Here is a 24,066-nt window from a genome sequence, read left to right as displayed (position 1 = left end):
AAGATGAATGATCTGAAGAAATGAAAAGAACTTTCCTACCCACATGAAATAATTTATTTGTGATTCAAATACACAGCTATTTTCAATAGGTCAGTTCCGATTTTCTTTGCACCTCATTATGATAACGAGGCTAAGTGCAAAGTTTTCATTCATATGTAAACAAAACTAATTTTCACATAAAAAAAACTTTGCACTTAGCCTCGCTTTCATAATGAAGTTCACAGCAACTCGGAAATCGCCTAATAATGTCGGAGATTACGCAACAATACAATAATTCTACAACAACAACAACAATTTATTGGAAAAAAAAAATAACAGAATGAATGGCTTGTCCCGCACATAGTTACAAACTAATCGAGGCGGGACAAGACGAATACAGGAACACTTGAGAAAAGTAACAAGTACTTACAAATACAGACCTGCAAAAACTTTACGTAGTAACAGATTTAAAGTATTTTACACTAGTTCACAGAATAAAGGTAATAGTAAATGGAACAGTTATTAAGTTAGTCCTACATTTTTAATTATCATAGGGGATAGAAATTATAGTTCGACTGTAATTTCACGTATGCAAGTAACATAGGGTGCGTTAAAATACCATAAACATCTTCCTCTGTGATCTATTTTTCGTAGAGTAAGCCATAACTGATCGCATGAGTTTAGTAACTTTATAAATAAAGCACCCATATCATCTTGCGATCTTGTCGCGTATTAACCCCAACACATTACATTTGCACAAACTCCGTTGTTGCGTTTTAAAAATAAAATGCTTTCATAGCTTGATATCTGTTAATTAAAACTAAAAAACGTTTTCCAGTGACTTTCGAGAGTAAGAATAGCTGTCAGTTAGGAGACCGTTACGTCACCTGGTGTTTTGCTTATTTTTTTCTTTTCTCTTCAGTTTCAATTGAGTGTCGAAAATAATTCGCGTTCCTTTGGTTTTGCTTTGCTATGCTCTGTGATTGGTTAGCAAAACTCGTGCCACTTTCTCAACCAATGAGAAGCAAGACCAAAACCAATCGTGCATTGCTCGCACGCGTTTTTCCGCGCTTGGCGCCGGTTGCATGTATTTACTTCGACTTCTGGTTGGTTCATTGCACTGTTTGCTCTATCGCAAGGCAGTTCCCAGTTTTGGTTTTAACGCAACTGAAAACCGCTTTAGTTTGCTGAGTGATCTGTCCTAATGTCTAATTTCTAATACCTCTGGTATTCTTCCGCCTTAAGCGCCCATTGCATAATAAAAATCGTTTCTCCGACCGAGACTGAATGTCGGAATCGGACTACTCGGCAATGTTAGCTCGTCTTCATAATTGAGGTATTCAGTGGATCAGATCTCTTCGAGTGCTTTTACAGAAGTTTTCCGAAAGCGGACCTTCTTCGCTGGCAGTCTACACCCACTGTTGTTGTTGTTTTTCGTGTTAGGATTTCCTCCGCCCCACACTCTTAAACAAACTGAATTTTTTTCTTCGGTAATTCCTCCTGGAGTTCAAAACTACTTCCTTCGTTCACAATTCCCAGTTCGACCCTCGGCAGATCGATTGGCAAAGGAGAACTCGCAATGCAAACCGGGGATGTCGGTTCACTGTCTCCACTGCTATGATTCTGTAAAGAAAACGACCATCCTCGCATCTTACAATGTTTTCGAAAGAAGCCGCTTTGCGATTTCCTTTTGTAAGATACTTGTCGTGGATTTACGTAAGCCATAGTGCAGGCAAGACCGAGCTCGACAAGTCGAAACAGTGATTGAAAGATTAACCAAGGCCATGGTTTCGGTATGACCACGCTATCGTTAGAGTACATATTGTGCACCACTAGAATTGAGTACAGCTGTAGCACAACACTAACCAAACCCAAGAAAACTGTGATGTAGGTTATCTTGACCAGCTTAGCCACGTTTGGGGCTGGGGTATGGATGGTATTTTGGTCCCCAAAGTGACGGACTGAAGAGCGAGATTCCTGCACTGACTTGAGAATGATCCTTCCACTGTAGATGAAACTAATGGAAAGAATTAAGCTCAGAAGGATAAAAAACGTCTCGCAAATGATCGTGAATGCCTTCCAGTCCGCATACAGCGCTATCATTACCTGAGTGACCGTCGCCAACGAGAAATGGAACACGATCACACAAGCCACAAACTTGACGCTCTGTAACTTTTCAGGATAGAGCTTGAGTTTCGATAATTGTAGAAACGCCAGGTGCACGAGGAAAAACGATGAGGTAATACATGGTAGGGCAATACCGAACAATGCCCTGGTTAAAGCCACTGGGCAATCAGTCGGTAAGAAACACTGTTCAGACTCGTATGGATTGATAAAGAAGAACGCAGCTCGTGTAGAGGCGAACACAAGGAGTAAGGAACTTATTGTTATGGCCAACAGAGGTTTTCGTCTGTACTTTTTTCCCGCCAAATCAATGAGCGACCATAGTGCATAGAGCGCGAGAACCGCAAACATGGCACCGAGTCCCGCCCAGTGTAGATCCCAGGTCCATTGCCAGGTTTCTTTAGCTTGGTCCCATTGTGGCAGGGGCTCAAACGCAACTTCAAAGGTGGGTTCCACATTCGGAGTTAAATTTGGACTCTTTTCTGGGACACTTTCAGGCTCACTTAAAGGAGTAGAGTTTGTCATTTTCCGCGAACCTGTGATAGAAAAGAAACAAAGTTAACGGCGAAACTAAAGGAAAATATATGAACAATAAGTAGAAATGGCAAATTAGACGAAAGGGGGAGCAGGGATGGTGCAGTGGTGAGAGCACTCGCCTCCCACCAATGTGGCCCGGGTTCGATTCCCGGACTCGGCGTCATATGTGGGTTGAGTTTGTTGTTTGTGCTCGTCCTTTCTCCGAGAGGTTTTTCTCCGGGTACTCCGGTTTTCCCCTCTCCTCAAAAACCAGCATTCGTCAAGAGGACATGCGTTTCTCGGTTAACAGGACGGCTGTAAAACCTGCCACCACTTACAATCTACTAGGTGTGCACATAGATGAATATCTGAACTTCGGCGAACACGTAGTATCATCAGTATACAAGAAGATGAACAGGTTCAGAAAACTATTAAGTACCAAAACAAAACTCTCATTGTATTCGGCCTATATTCTACCTCACTTCACTTATTAGTCCACTGTATGCACTGCGGCAAAACAGCAGACGTCAAACTTGAAAAACTAAATGAACGCACCATGAGATGCATCTTTAATAATAAAACTAGTACATTTGACGCACTACTGGAAAGAGCAAACATGCCTTCTCTACAAAGTAGGAGAATTCAAGTCATACGCATACTCATCTACAAAGCCATTCATGGATCAACACTTTTAATTCTAAGAGACACTAATAAGTACAAATTGCGAGGTACAACGAAACTGTCCATACCAAGAGTAAACTGACACTTCAAAGTATGGATTTTAAAATACATTTGGGTATTACGGACCCAAAAAACCTGGAACTCCTTGCAAAATGACCTAAGAACATCTGCCACCGTCAGAGAATTCGTCGCGAAAATTCGTAGTATCTCTTTTGACACCTGCAACTTCCATCTCAGATGTAGTGATGAAAATTCTTACGTGCCTGTCAGGTATTAAAATACTTAAACTTGTGGTTGATTTAGTTTTTAACATTCATTTTATAATTTATGTAAATACAAATGACTAAGTACTACTTAGCTAATTCCAGATAACCATTGGTCTGCTTTTACAATAATCATGTAAACACGGCGATTACTTTTTTTCTTTTAGTTGGTTTAATTTCTATTTGTAACTCGATACATTAGCGATTCGCGCTTGGGGCCTAACGAGCTCCAAATGGTTCGAGTCTAAATAAAATACGTGTATGTACTATGCATTTGTATTGTCTAAGCAAGGAAAATGCATTAATTAGTTGCACAATAACCAAAACTTGTATTCAAGGCATGACAGAAATCGTAAAACATGTTTTCACTAGTATTCACAAAGGTTGTGCCTTATTAAAACCATTGTTCTTAAGTTTTCTCTACATTAGCCCCGGTATATACTTTTCCTTACAATATCGATACTTTGGTTGCGAGACTGTCAATTGTTCTATTTTGTTCTATAGTTGACGTACTTCTCTTATCATAAAAAAATAACCCCATTGCTTTGTTTTACTCCATTTGTCTGTCTTGTAAAGTTTAATTCAAGCGCAGTTTCCATTTGATTAAAGTGACTGAAATCACACGAAATATTTCCGAACATTATTTGTTCGAAGTTAAACTCGTCCGCTTTATTTTCATTTTTAAACACCATAACATCGTATAGTGTATAGCACGTCTTAGTTCTCTACTCTAAAATTATCCTCATATAAGCCTTTAAATCTTAAATATGATAAAACTACTTCAGAGTGATCCATGCATAAGCTTTTTGATAATTCAAAATGTGACTTTACCGACCGCGCAAAGTACAGACATCCAACTCGGGGATTAAAAAAAAAAAAAAACCCGCAAACCTCACATAACCTTGACTTGAGAAAGCGCACGTATTTTAAAGCGACTTCAGCAAGATGGATAGCACAACATTCTCAGGAAGCCTTGAGATCTTTTAAAACTGAAGAGCTGAACAACAAGCCGGCTAATTTATAAAGCGCTTCAAGCTGGTGCCGGTGAGAGACCGAAGGTGCTAAAACCAATATCCTACCTGGGTTAGTTGGGTGTTTATTAATGGGGGCCAAATTTTCCGGATATTTTTTGCAGCCTGTGGTTTCAAACTTTGACGCCTAGCCTTTTCAGACGATGGATATTAAACCAAATCCTTCGATTCTCTATCATTTTCTTCATTTTCACAATAGTTTCTTGTTTGACAAAATAGTAACTTTTTGTTTCTATTGAAGCTTCGTATTTTTTCTAATTTATACGCCGAATATCTAATAAACGTTCTACGATAATTTTAAAATCATATAATCATATGTGTTTGGCCTTTGAAATAAAAAAATTAAATAGGTGTTGTGTCTACGACCTTAACGTGCGCGCCTTAAATTGGCATTAGAGATTTATTAATTTTAAGCTTACTTCTTCTCTATAAACCAAGCGGTGACTTTATTGATTTGTTTGAGATGAAAATGAAAATGCTTGAACGTTTTGAGACTAAAGCGAAAGTAAAAACGTCAAATCTTGACTTTAGTTTTAAAGACGGTACTGTGAAATCAAGAAACGTGGACCACGTAATTACTGACTTCACACTTATTCTATGCCGCTTACAGCTATTTCAATTAACATTGTCGGATCAAAGCTCAGTTAAAGCTTAAAGACGTCTTCAAAGAGGCTGCCACCTCATCCATTTGACATCCTAACACTTCTTTCGTCCAAATGGCTCTCAATCGTCTATCTTCACTGGACGGACGAGGCATACATAATTTTGATGAACTTATTCATAAAGAAATCCACAGGTCTTGAGGCCTTGTCTTATAGCTTTATACTTTGATCCGACAACGTTAATTGAAATAGCTGTATTCCAAGAAGGTTCCATTTATATGTTGGGTTTGCTTACCTTCGCGTTCTCTTTATTTCCTCCCCAATACTATGGTTACTGATAGCAAACGAATAATTTTAGTACTACTGGAATTGGCGATATCTGGCACCAGTTAACAGAAGATTGTTGGTACTGACCGAAGAGGGGATTTATCGTCTTCTTGGTATCGACTATATGTTCCGCGTTTTGTCGAGGTGAATGTGTTTTAAATAAGATGAGTACTCGTAGATCACTAAATAAACCTTTCAACCCTTGTCAATCCTTAATTCATATGGTCTTAACTTGTCAGACCGTATGAATAAAATGTTAATGCGCTCGGCACCTTTCAAATGAATTATACTTTTAAAGCAGAACAGTTGGGTTGCGGCCAAATTAAGAGATAAGCGCCGGCCCTTCGAGTATGGGATTAATTTTTTACAAAGTATCACACTCGCAAATTAAAGTTGCGGTTTCCAAAATAGGGAGGAAAATCAAGACACACTGAAAGATTGAAAAAGCCGATGAAATGCGAGAAAATCGATACTGGCAAGTACCCAAAGAAAGCGGAAAAGAAACTTCACCCGAGTTTTAAAGAATCAACTTGGAAATTGTTCTAGGGAATGGGCCATTTTCATGATGGCGTCATTTGACTACAACTACCAGAATTCATTTCGCTTTCCTTTTTAAATTCAAATTTTGTAATCCCAGTGGAAATCAAAGAACAATAGCTCTAATTAGCATGAGAAAACAAAAAACTGAAGGATTCTGGTAGTTGTAGTCAAATGACGCCATAGTGAAAATGTCCTATTATACTTGCCAAAATTCCCAACGGATTTTCACCTGTCGGCACCACAAGAGTTCTTCATAATCTTGTAATATGTTCCCCCGCAAGATTTGCTATGTTGTGATAAGCACAAGGTGCGTAATTAAACGTCTATTTACATTTCACAGATTGATAGTTAATTCAATTTTAATAACCGCCTGAGGAAAGTAATTGCCCAAGACCAGCGTTCTCCTTGATCAGCGGTTAGATTGTCCAACAGGCAAGCTTGACTGCAAGCGAGTGAGTACATGCAGTCGAGTGAAAGAAAGGAGCGAACCAACCTCTCATTTTTTTAATGGCTCGCTGCAGTCTCGTGGAGCAACGTCGCTCTTTTAGACCTCCCCTTGGCCATCCGAGTAAAGGGCTGCTAACAAAGTAGTCTACAATGGCACTGGTCCAAAATCCTTCTCCTCTCTCCAAACCTCCAGGCCATTAATTGGGACCATTATTCGGGGCTTTCGATATCGCGCGCCAGTTTCGAAACGATTTCCGAAAATTTGATTTGTTCCAGATTTCCCAATAGTCAATCGCATATTGACAGATTTGGAGGTAATGACTCATTACCTCCAAATCTCGAAATCGAGTTGGTAAGATCGAAGGGACCTCTGCTTGCAGGGTTAAGTACCTAGTACGTTCTGATTGGTCTGTTGTTGGCACAGCAACGTTGCCAGTACAAAATTATTCAGTTTTCCCCACCGAAGTGTTTATTTATTTATTTTTAATTCATTAAAAGGTTATGGGAATTTAAGATATGATGACCCAACATGAAAGGTGCGTCGCCAGCGGATTTGACCCTGGGAACGAGGTTGTGCGCCCGCCCAGAGGTTATTTTAGGATTTCAAGGCGCGGTTGTCCAGCTAAGCCACATTTGTTTTTTCGGCAAGTAACATGAAGCGAGAAGTTTTCCATATTATTTTCACCTCGCAGCACTTTTAATTCAAAAGAAATGGTTTTGCGAGACATTCAAAGCTCAGTCCAGGAAGGTTTCAGAAGTCGTTAACCGCGGGAACCTTCACTTTCGCCAAAGCCACCGAATTCTGCAAGCGCTTTTTAAAGCACACAAAGCCAAACAAATGTTCCTCACCATATTCATTTTTCACATTTTCCCCTTTTATTGCCTAATTAGTTGTAAATTAGCTCATCTACACTGGAGCATCTCAACGGTGAGTACTTTTGAGTGTGTTGTTTTTGTATTTTCAAAACAATTGTTCACCTCAGGCTCAGTAAATACTTGTGAATGTTTACCTCACTAAACGCAGCTAAACGTTTTGTTTGTTTGGTGGGTTTCTGGTGCTCTGATCTTGTCCAGTCATATGAAATACTGACCAAGATCTGATTTAAAAAGTTAAAATTTGAACAATAATCGCTTACTTTTTTCAGGTTTGTATTCTTTGCTAAGCCCCGCCTTTCTGTTTATTAAGCAATTGGTTATATTAGAATTAACGTCAAAGAAAAACTGAATTTCACGTGACGGAGTCAGTATTAAAAAGAAGATTGGAATCACTGGCCTTCTAATCACCCGACCTGGCTAACTGGCCATACCTGACCACGCCTGCACTACAATCCAAATATTTATTTTTTAAATATTTTTTAATTTTAAAAAATTACTACAAAAAACCAATACCAGTTTCCTGCATTAAAGCATATAGCAGTCACGAAACCAAGCAGTTTTAATTCTCATGATATGGCCTTCAACATGACTCCATTGCAATACGCCAAATATTTTACGTATCTATTTTCATCGATTGGAAATGGCCAAGAGAAATCAAGGAAGATACAAAACTTGCCAAAACATGAGAGGACAGCAAAGGAACCACGGTGTAGCCCCGAAGCCATCTTTACACTCTTTTGCCCCCATCAATGGCAGCGCTAACTAATATTCCAAACCTGATCTAATATTCATCCTATACCTCTGCCCCTCCTCGACGGACAAAAAAAAAGCACCGACATTTTACCGCTCAGAAAACGCCGTTGAAGTAACGTGAAACCGGTATTTTATCAAATTTTCTGATGTTCACCAAGTGGAAAATCCAACGTTTTCTTGATGTTTTCAACCCGGTGCCGAATTTGAGTATTCGTCCTATTGTCCGGCAGTTTTCTGTTGCGGTGAACGCCGGAAAACACGCGTTTTTCTGGCGCTCACCGCGTTTGCCGGAGTTTTCCTGCCGTGAAATACATCACGTTCACCACAGTTAACTGGAGATCCTAGTAAACTAAAACCTTTCTCAACGTTGTTGAATGGTATACGAGCACGCTATCTTTATAAATCGAGTTAGGCGCAAAACAAAGCGAGATCGTACCGATTGAGCAAGAAAATATTATTTTCTTAAAAGAAGCCGAGATATTTGAATCACCATGGGGTATTGATCACGGGTCATGTACGGAAAACGAAACGGTTTTTTCATATTGCACTGAAAATATAATCGGCATTTTACGTTACACCAGGAGAAAGATGACATTTTTGACACAAACTTACATTTCTTAGTTTTTTCTACTTTCCTTTTTTGAGGATAATCAAATTGTGAAAATCACAGCTCATAGTAAGTTACCAAATCACAATTCTCAAAAAAAAATTGTCATGTCCCATTTCGCGGGAAGAAATAAGAAAATGACCCTCAACACGCTTTTGTCAGACTTTCTCAAAATGGCCAGTATCATTTGTCACCGTTGTGGTGACAGTCACGGAAAGACTTTTCATGACACGAACATGTCTGCTGATAGTGTTTAAACTCAGGATGTAAACTAATCAACTATTTTATTGTTGTAAACTTTACTAAAATATCCGTCGATAGAAATAATAATCTTCCAGTCTACAAAAAAAGAATCTTTGGAGGATTTGAAATCCCGAGTCCGATCCATTTTGGAAATCGAATTTGTGTTAGCACTTGAATTAATTGACAATAGTTGTCGATTATTGACCACTTTAAGATAATCAGACCGCAAAAAGAGCACCCAAGAAGGAAATATCAAGGTATTTATCCGGGGAAGAACAAACTATGAGCAGTTTTTTGACGACTTCTCTACAATACACAGGAGGAACTTGAAAAAACTGGCCAATTTTTTCAAGTTGCAATCCATTTCCATCCTAGCCATCCCCATCAAAAGATAATTAATACTAGTTTCTGTGCATTATTAGGGTTATTGTTGACAAAACTGAACCATTATTTTGACGATTCCATCGATTCAAATATGTTTTTTGGCTATTCAAAGTGACACAAAAAATCGGTGACACTGCCCCTTTAATACTCTGTCTCAGTGACTTTATAAACTTAACAAGGACCACTTTTTGTCAGAGTGGAAAAGATTGAAAACGTTATCATAGCCAGAAAAAAAAAAATGAAAATCATGAAAGGCATTTCCTATTTAAAATATTTTTAAAGAAACTTGCAAGAGGTGAACTTGAACTTGTAGGCGTTGATGATATGCAGACTTCATTCTTTAAACTACAAGGAACACGCGAAAGAGTAGAAGTTAGGGCTTGCCGCTTACCTTTTTTCTGTAATCAGTGTTCCATCTTCAAGTTTGCTTTCGTCAAAGTAAAACAGCGCTGAAACTAACAGAAAAATACGTTTTGTTATTCGTGATATTCACGTTGTATTAAAGATGATAATCTCAGTACCACGTTACTGTGAACTAATGCTGACGTATCTGTATCCTGTACCTACATTTGACCTTGTTATTAGCGTAGAAGTATACTTTAAAAATAGAAATACGCACGTTTCTTTGCGGAGGACGGTTATGAATGATGTCGACTGGATCTCGAAATAACGAAATGAAACGTGCTCGGTACGTGTAAAGCACAGTAAGATCCCGGTTTGATATTGATGGTCTGATAAAATGAGAGATTGAACAACGAGTAATCTGTTTAATGATTTACGGTCAATATTAGACTTTGAACTACAAACGCCGGGCTTTGCTTTTTGAACAACAGCAAAATAATGCTAGGTAAAACTAAAGTCAACATACAGAGAAGGTACTAGGATGTAGTAGCGCACGTATCTTCGCGTTGCTCGTGAAATGACAAGCGGCCGGATTAACAGTTTATTTCCATTCACCCACAAATTCCGTAGATTAAGCTTCAAAATCAAATGTTTCGGGAGTTTCTCGGAAATGGTGGCCGGCACCTCCAGAGTTTCAAGATTTCTTTTTTCTCTTTTGTTTTTTGATTTGGTTCGGAACAGAGCGTCGGAAAAGCCCGACGTACTATTTTTTTTTTTTTGTGGTCATTTTCATTTTCGTTTTTAGTCGCTCACTCATCAAGAGAGTCGCACGGCGGTAATGTCCTTCTTTTACCTACGTAAGCTGAGTGTCTGGCGCGCTTCAAGTTTATTCTTCCATCAAGTAAGGGTGATATATCGAGGAAAAATAACAACAGAAAATATGCACGTGAAGAAGAAACTGTTTTGTAGTCCACTGTAGCAGTGTCTTGCCTCAGCCGGATTGGGTGAGAGTAAGCGGCGGTTTCAGGCTCCGCAGTTGCCAGTAAAAATTGTGCTTGTTTTTCATCTATCAGTATGAAACAAATGTAGGATAGTCTTTGAAAAACGTACTCCCCAAGAAGTTCCATTCGTGAATGTTGTTTTGAACCAATTCTGTCACACGAATTGTGATTTAAATGAAATGTATGACTGTCACACTGTTTCGTTATGACGGAAGCCATACGCTTCCCGGCGATTGGGACAATTCAGTAGTATTACAAGGTGGATACCTGTCGCCGCTAAAAGTTGCGTACCTTGTCTCTCTTGATGATGCAGTAAAACCGAGTAAGAGACAAAAAAGTTAAGGCTTAAGATCTCTGATGCAATACTTCAATCCGGATTTTTTCGATCTCAGTTTGCTCACCGGCGCCCGAGAGTTTGAAACATGTCAAACTGTAACTTAACTCAAGTTATAGTTTGACATAAATTAAATCATTTTTAATTTGTAAACAGGATTAATTAAAATTATCACTTTATCCTGTTTATTGCATCATTAAAAAACGGTTGTTCGGAGTTCTAGTACAAAAACCATCAACTGAAATTTACTATAACTAGAAGCAAGCTTGTCAGCTTTTCGAGCAAGATCCTCACTAACAGAATGTAATTAAATCAAACTCCGTCGACTGAAATAGAAAAACAGGTGAATAAGTATATATCTTATAATCCTCAAACTAATCAGTTAATCATTTTCAATTTCCCGAGTATTTTAATTTCCTAAAGTTGTTGTATAATGTACAGTTGTTAAGATCTTGAAATAAGCTGTTTCATATTTCTATACGTGCGGCAGTCTATAAATTCAGTGATGAATTTCTTTTTCTTGAACAAATTCTGTTTACATTCGTGCAGCAACGTATGTTGAAAAGATACAAAATGCAAAATAGCGTACGTAATATTTGCAGAACGGAGGAGTAAATTTGTTTTTGTTTCACTTTAAGACTTCCTGTACTGTGCAAACAACAAAAGGAAAAAGCGATGTATGCAATCGAATTATTCCCTTGTTGTTAATATTTTATGTGGCATTCTGTAATTAAAAAATATTTTAGTGACACAAACGGAAATGTTTTACATTCTCTTTAACAGAGAGGAAATGGTCCTTGACTGAGTTGAGAAAACACATGAGCCAGCCATCAGGGCTGAAGTTGTCGCCTTGTTCAGCGCATGCGCACAAGGGATATTTTCAGTTTGGTGAGCGGGCTCGTCCGCCTATCCTAGTGTGCAAACAATAAGCAAGGAACCGCACAACGAAAATGCTGCAAGTATACGCAGGATCTGTAAAAGATCTAATCAGCCAAAAATATAAATGACTCAAATTTCTGCAAGGCTGATCGGACTGCGTAGAAAACTTAACACGACAGCGACATGATAGAGACCAAACCGAGAATCAACGAAATGCGGCAACCGTGAACAGCTGTTTCGAGCTGGTTGGCTCTCGTCAGCACGGTGTAGCACAGCAAAAAGTCGTGTTAAGTCGTGTTAAGTTGTCCGACGCAGTCCGATCAGCCTTGCAGAAATTTGAGTCATATACTAGTGAGAGATTTTTTCAGTCCGGCTCCCCAAGATCCCGGCAATTTAAACTGGGATCTCTTATTAGAATGGAAAGGATTGGAACCTGAACGGAGTTGAGCCTAACATTTCCAAGTTCTCACCTCTGTCATAGTCTTTGCAAATATTGCTGAAAACTAATTAAGGCTTGTTCTTTCTTCAAGAATTCGCTAGAAACCCTATATGTGTCAGCCAGTACTGTATTTTGCACTGACAGGTCGAGACCACGGGACGCAAAGGAATAAATAAACCGTGACACTTTTTCTTTCCGGATCAACTTTTTAACTATGCTTGTTTTAGACGTCACTCGGAATGACGAAGCACGAGAAATTTATTTCACGTTTGCGGCAAACGGCAAACGTGAGATTCCCGTTAACGTTTTCTTGAAAAACTTGATGAGTACATAAATGAGAACAATTCTGAATAATTCTAGCCTTTGATGCTAACACAAAAACTACTCAATTTTACTGAGAAACTAAAAACAGCGTTTGGCAAATGTGAAGCTTATTCTTCTATCGACGTCCACGCTTGGAATTCTGGGTATGCAACGCGAACACAACGGAAAAATTACCGAAACAATTAAATGCTCTCCGAAAACTCACCGAGCCCTGAGCTGGCGCCATGTTGTGACGTCACCGGCTATCAAATTTGATAACTGTGCCGGACTGGTTGTACTAGCCCGCTTGTAGAACAATTTTGACAAAAGAGAAGTGAAATCCTCGTTACATAGTACCTTTCAACTTGAGGAGGCCTATGATCTATTTTTCCAAACAGTGGATGAGGGGAAAAAATAAAAACTCCCCAGCGAAAACATTTTGGGCCTGAATAACTATTTTACGCGCACAATTTTTAGTACCCAAAATTCCATGTCTTTAGCTAAAACTTTGGAAAATTATAGAAACACATTGAACTAGCTTACCACCATATAGGAACTGTATTTGAAAAGTACCTTTCTTGCGCGAAAACTCTTCGGAAACTTTGATAAATGTTACGGGCTAAAACAATGCTAAAGTCTAGTGAGAATTGAAACCATGACTCTACCGACCAAGCTACTATCACGGGACAGGACAAAATCGTGAGCAGATCGTTTTGAATTTACCGAAACCAGTGGGTTTTGTTTCCTAAATAGTCAGGATTACGGGGTCAACATCCATAAGGAATTTGTAAAGCTAACATTTACTGACTTAACCCTAAGTTATTCGCAGTTTTATCATTCCTAGCATTACACTGATTGATTCAGGTTGGCTTGCGCATGCTCAGTAGAAGATTTCGTAAGGAAGCGGGTTTATGAGGAGTTTTGGGCAAAGTCCGAAAGAATAAAAATATCAAATATCGTTCAGTCTAAATCATCGGGAAACGAACAACCAGCGCCACGTAAAAGTTCTGCTTCAATAGCATTCATTTGAATGGTCACACTTTAGCATTTCATCTACAAATTGATAAGAAAAAACACCTTTTGCACATAATAGTAGTACTGCTCAACAGCATTTATTTGAATGGTTACACTTACCGACTCCACGGACTCAAAACTAAGAACCACTTACAATACTAATGTCTATTCTGTAAGTTGTTGCTAAGTCTCTGATTTAGGCAAGCCGTTAATAGATCTTCCAGCACTGAGTCTCATTTTATTGTATTGTATTGTATTGTATTGTATTGTATTGTATTGTATTGTATTGCATTGTACTGTTTTCTGTTGCTGCGTGTTTGTAATAAAACAGACCAAACATTGAACAAATAAATAATGATAACAATAATAGAGCTTCCGTAAAATAGTATTCTACAATGATAACTGGTTATACATACCACAGGTGCAGCCTAAAGGAACTTGGTTTTTCGGCCTTTTCACTATGGGTTTGGTCAACGTTTAGTGCTTCTCAGAGTTGCAATGAGCTGTCACTGGCTCTTCAGTCCCTTGGAAAGATCGATAATGGATGGTTAAACTGACCACTGCGCAAATGAAAAGATTGTAAGTTTTATGTTTGGTACTTTAAAACACCAAATCTGCTCGCAAATGGACCCGACTGACTGGAGTTATTGTCTAAATCAAGAGAAAATGACGTATTTTGGAAAGCGGGGAACTTTAAAAATAGTTTAAAATTAGAAACGCAGCATAAAAATAGAATGAATGATGTCATTGTATATCCCTATCATGTCATGATCATATCCTTAACGTGTTATTCGCTCACTGAATATTGGATTGATTCTGTGAGTCCAGTAGAGGTCGTACAAAATAATAGAGACAGCCTACGGGCTAACTACGCCGACAAATATTTTCCCGTCAGTCTTACATCAGTAATTTCATTTGCATATGCAGGCTCTCGGCTTGTTCTCCTCTTTATCTCTGTTCGTTTCTTGTTTTTTATCTCGCGGCATGTTCGTGACCAGAATGTTTACTACACGTGCCCAGTTATATAAGACTTGAGATGCTTTTCATGGCTTTTAATCCTATCACTTGCCCTTAAGTCAATCCTTGATTCACGATCCGTGATTCAAAGTAAACTATTTCCCATAGTCTATAAAATTGTTCGCGAGTTTGTTTTGACATTTTTAGGGGACGGGGGTTGTAGAATCGAATTTTTGCGATTTAGATTGACATTTCATAAAGAAGTTTACTGATTCTTGCAATTCCAGTTTAAGAGCTCAGTTCTCAAAGATAGTGAAAGCCATATAACTGGAGTTCACGAATTCCAAAACTGCATGCAACAACATAACTGCTTCAATATTTTACTTGAATTTAGTTGTGTGATATGCTAATCGTACAGTAGATTGCGTGCACCTTAGTAACTTTAAAAAGGAGTAAATTTTGTGGAGAATAATTCTGTTAGTAATAAATTTATGTAGGATCAGTTTTTGGGATAACAAAGATATTTAAAAAAATCAAAGCTTAAAAGTCGTGAAAATTTTCATGCCATGCACTAAATGAAAGCAATTTTGCAGTCCTTACTAGATGTTTCTAATAGCGCTGGTTTTACAATTACACAACGAAAATTGCAATATATTTCCGCAGCCAAATTTTGTTTACCAATAATTCACCACCGTAACCATGACAACGCCTTGTTTTGCGTGTTTTACTACCACGATCGCGTAAGTAGGGTCACAAACTTGAGAAAACCGCGACCAAATATTGTTTAAGCTGCTTAAAATTGAACCACGCACTGTTAAGTTCGTGATCTGTATACTCTGATTTGCTTTTGTTTTCGATGCCGCGTAACACGTGCGTGACCATCAATATTCTCGGCCTTGACGTTTCTGTCTGGCTTCTAACTGACTGCACAAAAGGGAAGACCTTTGCTGTCTTAAAATAAGGCTGTTTTCATGCGGGGACGTTTTCCCAGCTCACAAGTTTATTTGATATGATATGATATGATGATATGATAGCAGTTTATTGTGAAAATACGCTTAGCTTTTGTGAGACCAGCAAGCTAAGCTCACCAGCTAGTTTACAGGTATTTCACACTAAATGATTAAAATAACTAACACATATTAAAAAACATCAAATGGCATACTAGGTTAAGTTTAAATTTCTAATACAAAATTAATCATTATAAGTAAAACAAAAATTACAATAAAGAAATAAATGGATATAAAAAACTACAACAATTCGTATTGTGTGAAAAGCTCACTCGGCTCTACCTCGAGTGTAAAGGGTAAGCAAGTTTTCAGTAAACTAGAAACCTAGAACGCCAGTTTCAAACAAGGAGAGAAAACCTTGCCCAAAATTTCTCAAATGCAGCCTTTTCAGGGGTCCACACTATTGTGGAATCAAAGACGCATACATACCACAATATTAAATTCTTATAGTAAAGCAATTTTAAAACGCTTTAGAGAATTTTGAAGACGCATGGTTTCGATTCGTTAAAATAAATCTGTTCAGATGACGTCTTTCGCCTCATGTAGATATTCCGTGGAATATAATTGTGCTGAAAACTGCTAGAATTTTCTGTTAAATTCACCTCGAACTTTCGCAACGCCCGAAGATTAATCACTTTAAATTCCTTTCAAAGTGATAAAAATTTCATTTTGGGTACTGCAACAACTGAACAAGTGCAAGAGGAAAGAAAGGCGTTTTATAGCAGTAAGTGTAAATTCAGGGAATGAGATTCCGTTACAATCTACAGTTTCTACTACTTGAATATTCAGCTAAAAAGCACAAACAGCCAGATACACAAACTGTATTAGTTTACACAAATAATCCTTTTAAAAGGCCCTAACCCGTTTAATGTCGTTCCGGGATGTATTTTAAGACTGATGTGTCAAACCAAGAAACACAAAACATCACGACCCCTAAGTGAATTTTGTTTTTCTTAGTATATCAAGTTTCGATGCTTTTCGTGCTAATAAGCCTGAACTAACTTGTGTTATGAATTTTAAACATCTATTAATTGTCGTAATATAAAACGCAGATGCAATATCTGTATCGGAGTTGTGACTCAAAACAGAGTAGCTTAAAATAGCTCCATTTAAACAAACGTGGGTTATTTTTCAATTCAGGAGCATAATGAAAACAATTCATTTAAAAACTCTAAATAAACATTGATTTCAAAAATAGCTACATGCCTAATTTAGTTTGTTCTCGCGAGGTTTATCACCTATTAAGGCATTGGATAAAAGTAATGTTCATTGGACCAGATACTGTGCTTTTTAAACCCTATATCGCCTGTGTATAATGAAAATGATCAAAATGAACATTAGATCAAAGTTACGTATAGAAAATGTTCTAAAAATCATTGTTTAATTTTCCATTTTTATCTTTCTTTAGAATTTTGTATAAGGTGCAATTGAACAATTGGAACAACATGGAAATTGCGTTACATAAGTATTATTATTATTTTTTTTTTTCTATCAAAAAGACCAAACTACTCGCTTTATTTGAAAATAGCGGTGTTAAAACTTCGCTATTTTCCTTTTGGAAACTGTGGTTGGCAACTACCGTGACTGATCTATTAAACCAGCAAGAAGTCAGACTTATCCCCTTTGATCCTCAATGGACAATTTGATCCTGAAAAAAGCTACAAGGTTTTCTTAATGTTATAAGCCGAATAGCACTACAATGAAGTATACTGCTGAAGAGCTTTGATTTCAATAGTCACACTAGGAACCAGGAAAATTACCTTGCATGGATGATAAAACGGCACAAAAGAAGCTATACCACTCAATAATTTATTAACTCATCACATCGCTTTTGAGTTTTATCCAGACTATAGAGTTGACAGCCGACTCCAGAAGCTAACGAATCAATTTTTGGAGTTAAGGACGGTGCCTACTATTGTTACTGCGCATACGTTCTGCGCATCGCGAGATACTCGGGTTTCCTATAGGTCATGCCTACCAATACAGGAATATTTTTGCGCGGTTAAAAACTATACGGAGAAAGCAGAACTTACCAAATGCCTTTGGTATGTCAAGAGAAAATTGGGGGTAACCATGCATTTTTCAGAGAAAATTAGGCTTCAATTTAGGAAAAAATCCCATACATTGCTTTATGTTTTGGTGGTTTTAGAGATACTAATGTTTAATTATCTCTGAAAAATGCGTGGTTACCCCCAATTTTCTTTTTGGATTCCAATAGGCCTTGCAAAGATCTGGTTTTCCCGCATAGTAATAAACCGCACAAAAATACTTCGGTATGAAAAGGCACCGTCTTGAAGATTTACTTGAAAATGCTTGCGCAACAAAAAAATAAGCAACATACAGCGAAAGACCTTAGAAAGTGTTAACCCACAAACCCTCTGGCTCCAAACGCAAGTTTCCGTTTGTCGTGTTGTGTTCTGTTGTGACACACTTAGATTCCTTTGCAAAGAACAAACACTTCCAGAACACAGGAAGTTATGTTAAAAATGCAACAAAGTCAAGGATATAAGATAAGAATCATAAAAAGCAAGGGTGTTCTACAATGGGGTCTGACTGACTAAGAAAATTAATGGCGTTCGCGCTGATTATTTCTGCGCCTCCTTATAATCGCGCACGCAATCACACGGCCCACGCCTGCGCTGAGGTAAAACTGCAATAACTGCTTCAATATTTTACTACCCGTAATAACTTTACGATCAGATGGATTTGACTCTTCTTTATAAATACAAGCTGAGGTCTTTTTTTCTTTTGATACATCATTTTCTTTACCGATCCTTTCAGTACATTTTTTGAAAAATTAAAATTTCAATGTGAGAAGTTGAAACCTTTTTTGGTCCGTTATTTACGCGTTGTCGAATTTCGCCCATAGCTCAAGCAGCAGCAGTGTGCAGCGTTTACGAATAAGCTCATTTTAAAAAGATTTTAGATTAGATAGTTTGAAAAGATGTAGTCTATTGAAAGTATTGGCTTGAAACATCCATTCAAATAAGATTTAGTTCAGAAACGTTATCAACAGCTATTTATTCAGTTGCAATATTTTCACAGTTGCAACCATGGAAATCCTGTCAAGTAACGAGGGCCTATTTTTCACGTCAGGGAATGACCAGCATTTTTTTTTCCGATTTATGACACAAGTAACTCGTTACTAAACTGTAGAAAAAATTTCAGAACTATCAATAGTAAAAGATTTTCCTTGCTTACGATTTTTTTTCTCTTTTCAGAGTAATATAGAGGCGTCTTATCGTTTCCTGTGGTCGTACTCAAGGTTATAAATCACTTTGTCAACTGAAATAGGCCCTGTACTCTGTAACAAGCAATTCCGAGGTAAGCGTTTGGTTTCCCTATCGCTTCTCTGATAGTTCATTGTCGAAAAAGCAGCGGAAATCGAGCTACAGAAATTCATGATGTCTGGAAACAAGTAATTTAAGGAAAGTACAATGGAACCTCGATTTAACGAAACTCTATATAACTGACGAAGTCCTCGGTTTAACGAACGATATTCTCCATCCTATCCTTTTAAAATGTATGGAGCAGAACCTCGATGTAACGAAACAATTTCCCTAGTTCCTGGCGGGTACTTCGTTAAATCGAGGTTCCACTGTATTATGTTTCTGCTTCCGAATAAGCTATTGTCGCCATACTGACTTGAAAGAAAGGATGCATACACAAACATAACAACCGTGGCCATTTAACTTGTTCTCAGTAATGCGTTTAGCAAGTTACTAAACAGAGAGAAGGAGATTCTTAGCTCAATCAGTCCTATGCAGTTTGGCTTGCAGTTGGCTCTATTTGTTATCTGAGTACTGAATATAAGTTAGTCTCGCATTTTTCAGTAGCCTTTGTTATTCACAGAACACACGAAATCAATCGCGTCTGATGTGTTTCATTTGCAAACAACTTTTCAAAGAAAACAAAAATATACATGCTTACCATAAAGCAAGAAGAGATGTGCTGCACCGTGATTTTCTTGAAACTGCCAGAGAGTTAGCAAGCGACACTTTGAGTTCTTTCTTACTCGAGTTCTTTACACAACTTTTGCCTCCGAATTTACTCCTATCACGGTGACATTGTTTGACTATATCAGGCGCTGGTCGAGCCCACGCTATAAGATTAATTTGCACTATTAGTACGATTAAAGAGTAAGCTATATAACTCAAATATAGCTTATATTTCAGTGGGAGAAACACGACAAATATTGACTTCCTGTCCTAATATATGTCCATTAAGAAGCTAAGATGCGATTGGCCACTTATCGCGACGCTTTAAACACGAATAATAGCAACAAATATTGCTTGACTTTAGTGTCAATTATTTAAAACGACTTTGTCAAAATATTAAGGAGTTTAACAGATGTTTGTTTGCCTATGGAGAAACAAATCATTTAGAATTGTTGTTCGCTGTTGTAAGTGGAAATTGTGCCAAATTCTGCCAACTCTGTATACTGAAAGGGGGACCCGAATCCCGCGGGCTTTACCGCGAAACTCATCGGCATATTGAAAAGTACTACTTGTTGCAATCAATTTAGACTGCAATCATACGGCTTACGTTGACACAATTACCTCATTTTTGTTTAGGACCACCTTTTGCGTGACATGTTGGAAGAGTTCAGTGCTACTTCAACTAATATAAAGCCAGGCACCATGTAAAGGACCCAGTAATATAGTTAAAACTCCTACTTTCTCAGTTGACATTTTACCTGGAGTGCTATACTTCAAAGTTATATTGATGTGGACATACAGCTCTCATATACTCCTGGCAAATGAGCATTCAAGTTACGCAACGTGTTTACATTACTTATCCATGCAGTGTCATTCCTTCTTCGTATGCTCAGCAGCCAATTAGAGCCGCCATGCTATTTTTTCAACCAATCACGAGCGCTAAAACCAAAAAGATGCTCAACTTTCCCGCGCTTTCTTGGCATCGGTTTTTAGTCATGCTGATTGGTTCACTGCGTGACCCGTGTTGGTTGTTATTATATAGATTTTTTTAATTGGCAGGTAAGTTTGCTGGCGAAATTTTCCTTCAATCCTAACAATTAGATTTCATAACGAATTTCTTGGTGATGATAAGCTGGGGGCCGGGTTGTTCGAAAGCCGATTAACGCTAATCCGCGATTAAGAGTTAACCGAGGTTTTCATCTCGCTCATTAAAAGTGGTTGTTGAAAGCTAATTTTAAGCTCATGCTAAAGACAAGTCTAAGTCAAAACTGAGGGACAACAATCTTTGGCAGGACCTTTAATGACTAGTCATTAAACTAGAAACAAAGTTCACGTTAATCCAGGATTAGTTCTTTGCTTCATGAAAAATGACCAGACATCGATTGCCGAAGGACAGAATCAGTCTGCCAGCACAGACTATGAGCACTTGTAAATTTTCAAATATACAGGCAAAAGGCACCAAAACCTGCGACTTTTCTTAAAAATTATCTGTTAACAATTTGGTGTGACACGTCAATGTTTCATGGAATTTGATGATACTATAGTAACCGTATTTTGGCAGTCAGGCTTAAGTACAGTTTACAATTTTCCTGTCTTTTAATTTGAAAGATTGACCATTGACTTATTTTTATGTTAGATCATTTCAATGCTCGTTTTCGTTTTGGTTACATTTTGGTGAATTTCAATGGTTTTCGGACAGTTGAATATGTCTTGGCGAATGATTTACCAGTTTTCGTTTGTTTCCAACGTTTCAACATGCAAAAGTAACACGTCGGTTGAATGCAACATGAACTTTTATAAAAAGAGTGATAATCATTCCATTCGTGTTCCTGTTGGACGCTCAATGGAGGCAAGTCGTTATTGCATCCCCTCAATTTGTTACTCGTATAACATTTTAGATCCATCGCGCGCTAAAGGACAGTGCCTACTTTTGTTACTGCGCATACGTTCTGCGCATCTCGTGATACTCGGTTTCCTATGGGTGGTGCCTACTAATACAGGGATATTTTTGCGCGGTTTAAAACTATGCGGAAAAAGCAGAACTTAGCAAGTGCTTCTGGTATCCAAAAAGAAAATTGGGGTAACCATGTATTTTTCAGAGAAAATAAAGCTTCAATTTGGAATAAAACACCATACATTTCTTTGTATTTGGTTTTTAGAATAATTGCTTCTTAATTATCTCTAAAAAAAAAATGCTTAGTTACACTCCAATTTTCGTTTTGGATTTCAATAGCCCTTGCTAAGATCTTCTTCTCCCGCATAGTCATAAACCGCGCAAAAATACTTCGGTATTAGTAGGCACCGTCCTTAAGTATGACATTGTTTTTAAGAAACAAAACAATAAATCTTCTATGCTGTGTTTACTGACCTTGCCAGGGAAACGAAATCAGGATAAAGCCTTTCCTTAGTGAACTGTTTCATGCAAATGATCTTCTCTCCAGAGTTTCTCGTTGATTTTAACACTGCACCTACTTATAAAGTAATCATGATTACGAAATATCAAACAATTGAAATGGAAATGTAAAAGTGGACGGCATCAAGTGTTTCATGAAAGAACTGAATTAAAGGAGAGATTATGGTTAACTAATGCTAATGAAAAGCTAACCACGTAGTCATATCGTAATTAATTGAGGAACTGGTTATGAAACCTTGCCATGTTCGACGTTGATAACAATGGTGCTGCAAATTGTTTTGGAAGGGCCCCGACCGTGCACAATCCTTTGTTTTAACGTTCACACTACACTTGAATATCTTAACAAGAACGTTTCTATTGGTCAGTTGCTCCAACACATTTCAAACCTATCGTGGTTTGTTCACGGTCAAGGCCAAACATGCTAACAAAAACATAAAACAAAGAAACTTGTTTGGCTTCATAACCATTCTCCTATAATGACTTTGGTCATATCATGGTTAGAAAATAAAAAGTCTGACCGATTAAAAAAATAATTAAGTCTGCATTGGCAATGCATTGATATACCGCTTGATATGTATCAGTGTAAATGATTAATTTTCTTCACATTTTTTTGACCGCTGATGAGATCGGACCTTCGGCATTTCATTATGACTTCGAGTGAGTCGGTCATTCCGGTAAGGTTTACGGCAACATTTCATCAGAAACTCATACGGGGTTTCAGTGGCAAATCAAGCTCCCTCTCCCGCCCAAATTTTTAGATCAAAACCAAGGCAAGAAAAGAGAAGCAGGTCAAGTGTTCGAACCCCCCCCCCCCCCCCGCCCCTCATCACAACCTCTGAAAATTACAGGTTCCCGCTATCTACAGTACAAGCTCTCTCGAACTCCTCGCCATCTCCAATAGCACTGTACTCGTTTTCCTTAGTACAGCCTATCTTGAAATCTCTCTTTCCTAGTTGAACTAATTGTTGATTTCCTTCAGTGTTCCTGTCAGCGGAAGTCTACCACCCAGTCAGTTATAATTTAACAACAATTAATCTATCGTCTATTGCGGTCCCGTCCACGAAAACGCATCCTTTCCTATCTCGGTTTTCACTCTCCGTGACGAAAACGAAGGCTTTCGAAACCTCCATCCAAAATGGAAACTTTTGAATTGAAAAACGTTGCTGTATGGTTTCGGGGCTGAAAATAATGTTGTTTTCAAAAAGGAATACGATTAGAACGAAATTAAGTTGTAGAAATTTACTGAGGATAACTAAACATGGGAGTTGTGAGCCACAGAATGGTAAATTTTAGCTAATTTTGCTTCGAAAATATGGATAGAAAATGGGCATTATTCAGTATGACAGTTCATTTACAACTGTTGACTTGAATTGACTTAATTACTTTTCGGAAACACCTTCCTTTTCTTCCCTCGATATAGTTCTATACTTTTGGTTGAATTTAGCTTTGTGAACACTTTGGGTTCTTTATTTGTAAAGAATGCATGAAGGAAGCTGCAAGAACTTCTTACGAGAACAGAACTTAAAAATAACTGATAGATCATGTTGACACGAGGAAGCAAAGATACTCTGACTTGGACACACCTGCTCAAGCAATCGATCCTGTTAATTCTCAACGCAAATATCCTTCATAGACAGAGCATTTCAGGACTGTACTGGGGTCCCAAGCCCAAATCCGGCAAAGAGCAGCGTCCTTTAAGCGACGCACAGCGACTTAACGCAGACTAAAACTGTAGAATGGAGGTGAAAAATTTGTGTACGTGATCCAGTACAAGAAGCAGAGGCTCTCAAAAACGCATATTACAGTGCGGTCGACGTGTCATTTGGCAATAACGAGCTGTCACAAATTGTGAAAACATACTTCTGGGAAGTTAAAAAAACAGGAATTATTTATTTAACATTCCTTTTTGCCGACCACAATCGTACTGATATTTATGTTCTTGATCTTGCCGCAAAATTACCGGAGACGAAACATTGAATAATTAACTTTAACTAATCATAATGAACTATAATTTAACCTTCAATTTTTTTTTACCGCAGTCGACCCCATATCGCTGGACGCTCTTC

General features: G+C 38.0%; 1 protein-coding gene across 5 annotated transcripts; it reads right to left on the bottom strand.

Annotated features, from left to right (window-relative positions):
• Positions 1-283: 283 nt before the first annotated feature.
• LOC146476490 (uncharacterized) lies at positions 284-23,764 on the bottom strand. Of its 5 annotated transcripts, none has more exons than XM_085114355.1 (4): positions 23,584-23,764; positions 14,102-14,209; positions 9,765-9,828; positions 284-2,639 (listed from the first exon to the last, which is right to left on the bottom strand). In XM_085114355.1, the coding sequence occupies exon 4, from the start codon at positions 2,626-2,628 to the stop codon at positions 1,444-1,446; it is 1,185 nt and encodes a 394-aa protein (XP_084970481.1). In that variant the 5' UTR covers positions 2,629-2,639; positions 9,765-9,828; positions 14,102-14,209; positions 23,584-23,764; the 3' UTR covers positions 284-1,443. The 5 variants fall into 5 exon arrangements, with proteins under 5 accessions (XP_084970481.1, XP_084970480.1, XP_084970484.1 ...); XM_085114354.1 differs by lacking the exon at positions 23,584-23,764 and adding an exon at positions 19,580-19,753; XM_085114358.1 differs by lacking the exons at positions 14,102-14,209; positions 23,584-23,764 and adding an exon at positions 13,215-13,236.
• Between the last annotated feature and the right edge of the window lie 302 nt (positions 23,765-24,066).

This window comes from Pavona decussata, unplaced genomic scaffold (assembly GCF_977016875.1).
Source record: "Pavona decussata unplaced genomic scaffold, jaPavDecu1.1 SCAFFOLD_76, whole genome shotgun sequence".
NCBI classification, from domain to species: Eukaryota; Metazoa; Cnidaria; class Anthozoa; order Scleractinia; family Agariciidae; genus Pavona; species Pavona decussata.
Note: the sequence above shows the minus strand (reverse complement) of the source record. Positions and strands in the feature narration are given on the sequence as shown.